An 11,500-nucleotide genomic window follows, 5' to 3' on the forward strand; every position below is an offset into this window, starting at 1 on the left:
AAAGAAAAAAAAAAAAAAAAAAAAAAAAAACCCAAATTTCACCACAGAACTAGATAAACTGAACTGCATCCTGGTAATGCAATGGATAAGGCAAGAGAACAGCTTCTGTAACCTCCAGAAAATTACAGAATCGTGGTTTTTACAGAAACAAAAACAACCAAAAAATCCAACAAATAATCAGCATCTGGGGCTATCTCTAATTACCTGACTATACAGTGCCATGTCCATCATTCAATCTATTTTAAAAATTCAACTTTACTTTAAAAGTGGTTGTATAAGTCAACTAAAAATGTTTATTCCATGCCAGAGGGTAGGTGGGTTTAAGAAATTAATCTGTGAAAGGCAAGAGAACTATTCTGTTTTCAAAACTCCCAACTCTCCCTGGGGTGGAGGTGACAGCTGAAGATTTAGAGCCATTTTCAGCGAATGACACTCCCTCCTCATTAGCCAGTGGCCAGAGGAGGAGGCGAAAGGGGCCATGACCAGCCGTGGGCAAGGAGATTGGGGTTGGTGGCCCGCCCGTGCCTGGGCCCTCGCACCTACCACGCTCATTAGCAGCTTGTCGAACCACTGGAGTTTGAGCTCCGACTTGGACCACATGTCTGGTCGCAAGGCTGTCTTCAGGAGAGTGACACACCGGCGGGACAGCACCTCCCCAGGAGACCCCGCAGTGCTGGTGTTGTCGTTAACCTGGAAGTTCACTCATGTTCAAGCCCGAGTTTCCCAGCACACATGTTCACAGGCCTCTCGCCAGCTGCTGCCCCGTGCCCTCCCACCCCAGCGCTCCACCTCCTTTCCTGTCTGACTCAACCTTGCCTCAACCCAGCTGTCTCTGCACCCCGCCTGGGGACACCCCCTCTTCCCTCACAGTGGGTCAGTGGTGATCTGCACTCATTTGTGCGATTAATCCATCAGCTGGGCCTCCTAGGCCGTGCCCAGCACACTGCAGCACACAGGAAAGGATCGGTTGAAGAGTTTAGAAGACTGTTTTCAGTACTTGGAGGTCCTCGATAGTGTTGCAAGATATACTATTTTTTAATAATTATAAAAACTACTCTGTAAGGGAAATTTCAGTTACAAGGTTTTTTGAAATATAAAAATGAAGTTTCAGGAATTGATTCCCAACAACTCCATGAAAATATATTACTGATTTGAATGACAAATGCAAGTTATAAAGCAGCTGAATTACTAATGTTGTCCATAACTTATGTAGGTTGGGTCATCCCAACACCTTTATGACACAGATAACTCGAAAGTCAAGGGATCTGCCCAAGATCGCTGAACTGCCATGTTCCCCCAACACCAAGATGCTATTACAAGCTATACCATTACTTCATCACCACTGAAAAAAAAAATGTTTTTTTAAATCGTATCATAAAACACAGGCAGATTTCAGATACCAGCAAGTCACAAAATAAACGGAATTTGGTATGAAAGGGACAAAACTAGCTCTCAGACCCTGGTTTGTCTATTTCTTTTTTGACTAAACCATCACAGACAATCAAACTCACTGGAGCCTATCAAGCAGCCTTTGTTCGGAAGGATCCCTAACCTGAGACACGCAGATACCACACCTGACAGGCCACGCGGATGAGGAAGTTCACCACGGTGTCCGTGTGCTGCTTGTCAATGGGCTTGGCAAGGAGGGAGTCCGCACCCGGCAGAGACTGGCTCCGCCCAAACACCTGGAGACGGTGGGAAGAGAGCTCTCAACAGTGCAGCCCACTAACTGCACGCGGCCCTCCTCCCCGGGGAAGACCCCATCCTGGACGTCAGGGACACCACTGGCGGGCGTGGTCTCCGCAGAAGGACAAGCAAAGTAGCCGTGGAGAAAGTATGGGGTCACGTGCGTGAGACTGAAAGGGCCCAAGGTCCAAGAAGCCAGCAATGTGGGACATCGTGGGGTTTCTAGCTGTGGGCGCAGCCTTTCCCAGCTGTCCTGCTGGCATGGCGCCGGGCACTCAGCCCACATTCAAAGTTTGTTGGATAAATGAACCCGTAAAAGGTGGCACTCGCAGCCTGTGCATGTGCTCTTACTGCGCTGATGGCTCCTGTCGCCGTCCTGAAGCGCTTCACTTCCTGTGCAGAGTCCACCGACAGGCCTCTTTTAATGGAAGATGAGACAGAGTTGACTCCTTCTCCACTTGTATTTGGGTCCATGTCTGCATCCGGCTTAAAGAAACACACACACACTTGACCTTCCTGACTGTTCTCCAGGGAGAGGCATAAAGAACAGTCAGGGAAGACTCGAGGGGCTGACGCCCTACCTGCTGGTCCTTGATCCTCTGCAGCTCCCACTTGATGACGACTTCAGACAGGTCCACGGCCAGCCGCCTCTGCTCGATGGTGACGCTGGGCGTGAAGCCCAGCCTCTGCATGGCGCTGACCATGTGCTGCACCAGGTGGTGCCGCACCGGGTAGTACACCTGTGGGCGCGGGCCGAGTCACGCCAGGGACACTGCGTGCCGCCCCGCACGCACGCCCACGTAACCCACCTCGGCCCCGACACACACAGCCCCACCTCCTGCCCAAGAATTCTGAAGCGTAACTTTAGCAAAGAAATCCTCATCAACTTTTGTATGTGTGTTTACCACTCCCCCTCCCCCCTACTGAGTCCCAACATAAGAGCGTGTTTCAGCCTTTTAGGACCATCTTTAAAAAATGCTGAACACTGAATTATCTTTAGGTAGGCAAGTCTAGTCACGTGTGTTAAACTTCAGACTTGATGTCATATAAATTAGCCATGCCAAGAGGCAAATTCCCAACTCTAAAAGAGCTGGCTGTAAAAGAATTAGCTTTTAACTCAATCCTTTCTCCTTTACCCAAACATCTAAAAGAAATATCTACATATAAATAAATCCAACAAAGGGGGTGATCTGGTTATAGAGAAGGAGGTGCCAGCGACACCTTCAAGCCAAGTTACCAAAATCTAGAATTAATGACAACTACCTCTCACCTTAGAGTAACAACTCATCTGTATTCGTGGACAACTGAGTACAGCTGACCCTTGAACAACACAGGGGTCAGTGGTGCCCACCCCTGACAGTCACAAACGCAAGCATAAACTTTACAGTCGGCTCTCTCCATCCGTAGTCCCGTATCTATGGATTCAACCAAGCGCAGCGCATGTAATACCATAGTACGTTTATTGAAAAATATCTGCATGTAAGTAGACCCACACAGTTCAAACCCTTGTTGTTCAAAGGTCAACTGTACTTACAAGAAAAATGCCATCTTAGCAAAAAGCTTACACCAGGGACACATTCTCTAAACTACAGCAATTTCCATGCTGATAAGGCCATACACATACCCATACTAACCAATGGATTAGAATTACCTTTACGGAAAGATGTATGACCACCTTATTATTGCAGAAAACGAAGACAGGTGAAACTTCAAAGCAAATGCCTGACAGGGTATTTGCTCTGAAGCAATCGACATCAATCTACAGTATTTCCTACACACCTTGAAGTGCTGCACTATCAAATGCAAAATATGAACCAGCTGGGGGACAGTGTGCCCCTCCTCCACGATGATCTTCCTCGTCCAGTGGGTCAGCATCTGGTGCCCGTCCTCCATTCGGGCAGGCACCGCCGGAGTCAAAATAGCCATTGCCTGCCTGACAATTGCTCGGGCTTCCATTGCATGGGCCTTGAGAAGACTGTGAAAAACCTAAGATAGGACAGAAATACTGATAGAATGAAGGTTTTAAAAAACAAGATAAAAACAATCACTTAGAACTAAGGCATGATATTTCTGCAAAACAATTTAAAGAAATTCCTCTGGGCTCTCTTATTAGAAAAAAACGCAGTAGTTACGTTCTCTTTCATTCAGTTTTGATCAACGAATATGTTTGCTCTAATATTTTCTGAGCACCTACTATGTGACCATGCTGAACTAGGGTGGAGCATACAAAGACGAGCAGGACCCAGCTCCTCTAGCGTAACCAGTGGGAAGTAGGTTGAGGGATACAGATCATTTTACTCCAGCCCCAGGGTAGAAAATGGAGTGACAGGGGCCACTCTCAGAGACAGTGCTGAATTAGTTCAAGTGACAGTCTGATGGAAGTGAGGTCATGGGAACACAGACCAGCCGACTGGCACTGTGGGTGGAGGGGACAGGACGGGGGCTGGAAACAACAGAACTTGCTGAGCCTGCATGCCTGGGAGAATGACAGGGTGTCACAGATGCCCCTGGGGTCTCTGGTCCAGAGAAGTTCCCAAGAAGGAGTGGTCAGAGGAAACAATCAAGAGTGACTCACAGGACAGGATGAGAGCCAGCACTTACCAGGTGCTTAATGGGACAGACAGGCTGAGTGCTCAAGTGCACGATTACATTTAACTCTTACACAGGGACAGTGACGAACTCAGTCAGAGTCACGGAACTCAGGAGTGGAAGAAACAAAACTCAAACTCAGCCTGCCTGACATCAAAGCCTAACCCATTGAGCAATGCAAGGAACAAGTGCTTCAGGTCGTCAACCCAAAGAGGGGTTAGGAGACAAGGGTTCAAGTGTGCCTACTGTCTGTCTTTAGCTAAGGCGTGGGCCGGGGCCCTGGACTGACACATTTTCACGCAACGGGTAGAGAAGCATGAGGTGGACAAGGCAGACACTGTCTTATTTCTAAAGCAAGGCTGTAGACGAAGGAGCGGGCGGAGCAGGAACAGGGTGGAAGGGTGAGAATGAATCATTGTGGACGTTTCACAGTCACAAAAAGACGGCAGAGAGGAGCATTTTTAAATGTACTGGGAAGGACAACAAATAGGGAAGCAGGCTGCACTTGCGCTCGTCCGCGGAAGCAGCACGTGCGCGTGGTGTCGGGTGGATGGGAGGGAGCCCGCCGAGTACCTGCAGGACTATCTTCTTGTGTATCGCAAACTTGGCAATAATGTGGGCCAGCAGCAAGTGCCCGCTGTACTTGCAGGCAGGGTCCACGCAGGCCTTGGAGAGCAGGCAGGGCCACGCGAAGGTCATGAGGCGGCGCAGCTTGCTGTTGCGGTTCTTGTTGTTGTCATGGACGTGGTGGGGTGCGTGCTCCACCAGCAGCGTGGCAAACTGCAGCAGGTAGATGCGCAGCGAGTCCAGCATGTCTGCCTGCTTCTCCGGGTCCAGGACCTGCGAGAGTACGAGCACAGGATGCACTTCTGGTCTGCTACCTCTGACGGGTCACTCGACAAGTCTAAGCCTTGAAACACACAAACACACTCTCTCTCTCTCCACACATAATATTAAGCTCTACCATGATGGACTCAATGACGTCACGTCAATTTTCCTTTATTACATACAGATGACAAACTCGGTACATTTATTTTAATGCTGAAAACCTCAAGGCACACTCGGCATCTGCCGGTGAAGTTCAATAGCCTAATGGCAGAGGACAGCCAAGGCACCATGGGAAACACAGCACAGGCATTCCTCAAGCAGGCAGGCTTGGAAGTCAGAACGCAGTGGGCAAAGGGGCTTGAGGTAGAAAATACTAGCTCTTCAATGTAAGGTGATTCAGGACTGAGTTTCTTAATTTCCAAGTAATTGAGAATTTTTTTCTAGTCAACCGTTAATTACCTTGTCCTTATTTTTTAGTATTATCAGAAAATGTTACCTACCAAAAAATCTGTTTTTTAAAAAATTGTTATGCTTTCCTATGCAATCAAGTATCTGACAGATTTTTACATGTGTTTCATGAATATAAGAAAAAAATGCACACTCTGAGGAACATGTTACACGTCCCTAGTGAATCAAGCATACTGACTGCACCATCCAGTAAGTACCCTAACCACCTTCTGCCTCTCAAGAGGACCTGCCAGAATAGTCTTCCACAATAACTGTGTTTTCACCAGGGCCCCCTTTCCCCTAGATGTGCTGCCTCATGGCGGCCCCTCCCAGGGTGCCAGCCTGCCCCGCACCATTTATCCCCATCGACGCTTGAGATCCCAGCTCCTCACTTGTGCTGAGTCGGCAGCGTCTGGCCCCAAGGACACAGCCTAGAGAAGGCAGTACACAGAATGGGCCGAGTCCGGGTCACCATCTCCCCACAGCTGCCCAGAACAAGGCAAATATCAGTATGTGGACCAAAGATAATTCCTTGGGCTCAGCTCTCACTTCCACAGGAGGGTGGGCGTGGGGTCAAAACTGCAGGAAGGAGGGCCGTCCTACCTAAGGGACAAGGACTACAGGAGGCCCAGTGACCTGTCCATGTGAACAGCACTCCCTCTGCCTGGACCCCAGGATGGAGCAGTGAGGAAACCACTGTGTCCTCTCCGAGGGCGGTGACTCACCGGTGGTGCGCTACAGGCGGGAATGCCCACGGCTCACAGCGCTCCACCACCAACCGTGCACAAACACTCAGTGCAGCAACCTCAAGGCACACTCGGCGTCTGCCGGTGAAGTTCAATAGCCTAATGGCAGAGGACAGCCAAGGCACCATGGGAAACACAGCACAGGCATTTCTCAAGCAGACACTTGATTCCAAAAGCCTCACTAGTGCAAACTGGAAACACTATTGTAAAAGTGCTGAGACCCAAGCTAACTTCAGACACCCTAGTGCCACAACGACGTTCATGAACTTGGCAGCAAAGGGGTACAGCAGCAACTGGATCCAGTCTAATATTCTCACTGGCTTTTAGGGGATTCTTTTGCAAAGCTAAAGATGTAAACAGATCTTGAAAACTCTACTGACCAGCAATAGAGATTTCTACAAAACAAATGTGACATCTGAATTTTTCACTGAGTTATATTGTTTCTCACTGGAATCTATTAATGTGGAAAAGATAATTCATTCCAAATGGAGGCTGCCTTAATAAATTCACTAGTAAGAATTATAATGTTCTGCTATAAATTAACGCAATCATGAAAAATAAAAGCCTTAGGGAAATAAGCTTATTTCCTTGAACCTGTCACATCTCCCAAGTTACTTTTCAGGCCAATGCATGGTTAGTGATGTCACCTTGGTTATAAACACACTGGTGATGCTCTCCGGGTTATCGCCTTCTGGATTGGGAGGTCCTAAGAGCTGCTCTCCTTCCCCCTTCTCAAAGCTGTATAAGAAAGCAGGATTCAAGATATGCTGCAGAACCTACAAAAAAATTTTACAATGAAGGAGAAGGAAAACAAAGCCATGCTCTCTATCTCTTTCACTAGGTGGCAGGACCACCAGCTTGGTTAACGCTGCACCATCAAGTTAGACTTCAATCAAGGGTGCAGCTAATAATCCTGTCTTTTATTATATTACAATGGCAACTGTAAAGGTAGGTTAAAAACTTGAGGAAAAAAGACACTGGCCTGGTTCACTCTTCTCACCTCAAACAAGTTGTTTTATAAAAACAAGGGAACTAACAAACTACTCGTCAACACTGGTTCACGGCTGGACCTGCCTTATGTTTCCCAACAATGAAATTTTCCTCAAAAACGGCCCAGATGAGGAAAGGCACAGCAGAACACGAGTAGTGCCCTTGGCTCCCTAGAAAACGAGCTCAAACGCCGTGGCTTCTCCCGCAGTAACAGTGGGACCCACCTTGGCTTTCAGTTCATCTCCGAAGTTGGGGTCGTTGAAGTCCACAAAACGAAAAAACAGGGCACGTTTTTGAGCAATGCTGTAATTTTTGGGAATCTCCTCTTCCGTATACTCTTTTAAGAATGTCATGTTGCAGAGGAAACGACCAGTGAAGGCCCGGAGCAGCTGGAACAGCAATTCTATGTCTCCGTAATTCCTTCTGAAGGGTCAAAATAAGAAGGCAGGTTAAATTATGGCAAATTTCATAACTATGTTTGATGTCCGACTTGCTTTTCAGCAGCTCAAAGTTACAGCCCGTCCTCTACAACAAATGCGATGACACACATGCAGTGAGCCAGCTATGCAGAGCTCAGGGAGGAGCAGCTCAGGGAGGAGGCTTATCGGGGAGAGCAGGCCACTTGGTGCAGAGCGCCCAGGCGCACCCACTTGCAGTAATTCAGCAGACAGTAGGCCAGCAGCTTGGGCTCCTTCCAGTTGGTGGCAGCCATGTTCTCCTTCCGGTGTCTTTCTTGGAAGGTTTCGCTGACCCACACACGTCTCAGCTGGCTCACCAGAGAGTGTTGATTGGCCAGCCAGGAGTCATCGTTTTTAACTATAATACTAATGATCTGTCAAAGAAGAGACAATGAGGATGCTGACAGGGTTCTCCCTGAGTCTCGACTAAACGTTTAAGACGTCGGGTGCCTGAAAGAGAGCCGTGCTACCTTGATGGCCTGGAACTGCAGGTCCAGGCGCAGGGTGCTGGTACTGGGTGAGCCAGGGCGCACGGCAGTCTGGGTGCCGCCGGGCAGCAGCAGCGTGATGAACCGGTTGGGGTTAGCCGCCAGCACGTCTCGAAGAGGTCTGGCATCTTTGTGCTTTAAAAAACTCTGAAAACAAAGCAAAACAAACAGCTGTTTTAAGCTAATCAAAACCCACAAAATGTTGAAATGATATAAACTCTAAGGTTCTTCCTAAATCTCTCAAGGCAGGCAAAAAAAAAAAAAAAATCACTGTAAGCACCCTCTTTAAAAAGTGCTTTTTAGACAATAATCACACCCTGAGTTTCATAATCCTAGCAGCTTATTCGTTCGTTACCACCACCAAAGTCCTACAGAGAGGGATTCCTGGACTTGAGCTTTTCACATACACAACAATGTTTCTAATACTCAAATACATTAGAGAAAAATAAAGCCAGGACACTGAACAGCGATATATAAATTCCAGACTGTCGAGCATGGTGGCAGGGACCCCGACCCCAGCCCCATGCTCCCACCATGAACATCCTGCTCCACTGGGGGTCGTTCAGCGTGGCTTCCATCATGAACAGCTCCACCGTCTGCGAGGGATGGCGGGTCAGGAACTTGATCAGAGGCTCTCTAAACGGACTGCCGGCCTAGAAAACATGTGGTGAAAACTGGACCTTCTGGGGGTTTGAGGCTTTTCTGGTCTAGCAACCTCACACGGTTCCAATGTGCATTTCTCCCCCTTGTAACTGGAGTGTACCCACCATAAGCAAATATTAACACCCAGTATCTTTATACTGTTAGATTAACCCATCTAAAATATGACAGTGAAAACATTACAAGCAACAGATGGAGGAAGAATTAGAATTAGCCCGTGTTTGACCATTACCTCGATCAACATAGCACGTTCTGTTTTCATTACGACCTCTAACAAAGGCTTGACCAGAGTTTGAGGTGCAGCTGGGATCAGATGAAAAAGGTTTATGATTGCCGAACAAATTTTCATTTCCTAATGAAGAAGACCAGAAATTATAAAATAGGCCAATTAATTTTGCCAGCGAGAGATACCAACATCACTACAGACCCTGCTAGGCTCTAGCTACATTTGCAAGGTTAGCCAACAGAAGCAGAGTTAACATGTATCAATAGAAAGCCACAACTCACCAATCTCAGATTACAGCTGTGGCCTAAGGAAACTACCTGCCCTTAGCCTTCAGATTTCCTCTGTCAGTAGAGGGGAGAGGGAGCTGACTGTGCACCTCGGTGATGGTGCCGTCTTTGCTTTCACGCACACTGACAAGTGTTGGAAGTGACCTTTCAGGCTGCCGAGGTGAGCCCAGCAGGGGCAGGGGGGGCGGGTCATGCCCGTGGCCATGAGCATTAGGATTCCCTCACGTTGCCATGACATCACGGGGTCTTCCCAATGCACTAAGTTCTGAGGGCACAGACTTCTTTTACCCTCAAAACTTAGCACAAAGTCCACAAAAAAAATACTTGAAGTATTTACCCTGTATTTATCAGCGTAAATAAATGACTGACTGTGGTTCTAAAAATTTATCAACCAGGCCTGAAAATAAAGCTGACAAATTGCTTTACGGAATCATATGCAAAACGTGGGATGCCAAGAATTTTGCATTTTTTAACGTGCTAACAGCTCAGCGGCCAATTACTGAGTGTCATTCCGACTTTCCGTTCACAGTGTCAGTTCCCACAGTTTTGTGTCTGCCATTCAGGCCATGGGGAAGACTCCCTGATGTCCCGTCCTGGGTGGCGGGTAATAGGATACCCATGACTCTAAACCAGTAAAATGGGGATGATAAACACCAGTCAGGAGGGACCACATCCCGGCAGCACTGGAGATACTTCTCAAAATGTCTCTTTAAGCCAAAAGGCAAAACAGTGCGACGGGTAAGAAATGAGAAAAATCAGCTCAGCGTTGCTCCCATGCCTCCTCTAGAGTTCCCTTCTACAGTGTTTCCAAGTTTTCAGGCAGATTAAGTTCTAGCCTGAAATTAGAATAACCTTCTAACAATGGTACTTTCATCTTAAGGGTTTTTGTTTTCAAAGCACTGTGATGAAATCACTTCTGGCCTTCGCGTCACCACCGGAAGGCAGGAATGACAGGTATTACCATCCCCATTTTACAGAAGAGGGAAAGCTCAGGGCTGGGCTGTTCAAAGTCAGTGTCGTGACCACCACAGTGTGGTATGCGTGAGAGACATACACAGGGGCCTGGGTGCAGGGGGAGCAAGGAGGTTTCAGTTTGAGGCAGCTGGTCAGTCAGAGGAAATAGAACTCCTCCCAATTTCTAGCAGGTCTAATGTATTCTTTGTGACATTTCCTCTCAAGAGGTTGTTAGATGCATGAGTTCATACAAACATTATGAGAGCAAAACCCGGCTGGATCAGAAATATTGAGATATTGCAATTCTAGCAGGTAGAAAACCAAAGAACTTAGAATCTTGCTTAAAGACGTCCTAATAGAAAACATGCGTGGCACCCGGACAGTTCACGGCAATGGTACTAATACAACTCCGCCACAGACAGACAGTACGGCTCACTGCACTCAAAGGAACGACACACTCTGTCCACCACAGAACCACAAGTCACAGCAAAACCAAGTACAACAACAACCCCTCCTGCACTTCCACTGAGATTCTCACCTCTACCCCTTCCACGGCAGGCTGAACCAAAACAAAAATTACAGCATGAAAAAAGGCAACGGAAAGGTAAAAAGAAAAGAAAAGAAAAGAAAAGAAAATATAAACTGTTCTTCACATTGCAAGTCATAAACTGACTTTTAATAGGTTGTTCTCACCTCAAACTGACAGAATGGAGACAAGGAACATCTCCCGCACTCTGAAATGCTTTCCTGAGGATGGGGAGGAAAATCATCTTTTTTTCTATTTATGTTATTTACACAGAACTTCCCATATACTCAATACACAGTAAGGATTATTGGGGTAAACAAGACAGTAAAGACACAATTATCAGAAAGCACATAATAATTAACAAATGCTCAACAGCAAAAAATACACCTTCCACCCTTCAGATGTCAAAACAGCCCTTCTGATGGTGTCACATGGAGTGTATTCTTCCCTAAATCAAATTTTTAAAAAAAGAGTTTTGGAATTCTTGTCTAGGGGGAGAAACTGTAAGACCCTGTTGTATGCAAATACATTAAAAAAAAAACTGTTTTGTTTAGAGTGAATAATTCAAGATTATACATGAAGTGTTGTTATTTAAAAAAAACTCTTTCCCAGCTG

The 11,500-nt window shown here is 47.0% G+C and overlaps 1 protein-coding gene across 2 annotated transcripts in view; it reads right to left on the minus strand.

Moving 5' to 3' along the window:
- Positions 1-11,500, minus strand: part of TRRAP (transformation/transcription domain associated protein) — a 109,775-nt gene that overhangs the window by 48,443 nt on the left and 49,832 nt on the right. The window contains exons 32-44 of one of the 2 annotated variants that reach the window (XM_007448863.1): positions 11,053-11,106; positions 9,125-9,244; positions 8,766-8,885; positions 8,215-8,379; positions 7,937-8,118; positions 7,511-7,709; positions 6,944-7,072; positions 4,849-5,115; positions 3,466-3,672; positions 2,268-2,426; positions 2,038-2,172; positions 1,575-1,685; positions 544-690 (exon numbers count right to left, since the gene is read on the minus strand). In XM_007448863.1, the coding sequence (XP_007448925.1) occupies positions 544-690; positions 1,575-1,685; positions 2,038-2,172; positions 2,268-2,426; positions 3,466-3,672; positions 4,849-5,115; positions 6,944-7,072; positions 7,511-7,709; positions 7,937-8,118; positions 8,215-8,379; positions 8,766-8,885; positions 9,125-9,244; positions 11,053-11,106 (1,995 nt within the window). The remainder of the gene's footprint in view (positions 1-543; positions 691-1,574; positions 1,686-2,037; positions 2,173-2,267; positions 2,427-3,465; positions 3,673-4,848; positions 5,116-6,943; positions 7,073-7,510; positions 7,710-7,936; positions 8,119-8,214; positions 8,380-8,765; positions 8,886-9,124; positions 9,245-11,052; positions 11,107-11,500) is intronic. The other variant, XM_007448864.1, reaches the window with a different exon arrangement.

This window comes from Lipotes vexillifer, unplaced genomic scaffold, assembly GCF_000442215.2.
Source record: "Lipotes vexillifer unplaced genomic scaffold, Lipotes_vexillifer_v1.1 scaffold778, whole genome shotgun sequence".
NCBI classification, from domain to species: domain Eukaryota; kingdom Metazoa; phylum Chordata; class Mammalia; order Artiodactyla; family Lipotidae; genus Lipotes; species Lipotes vexillifer.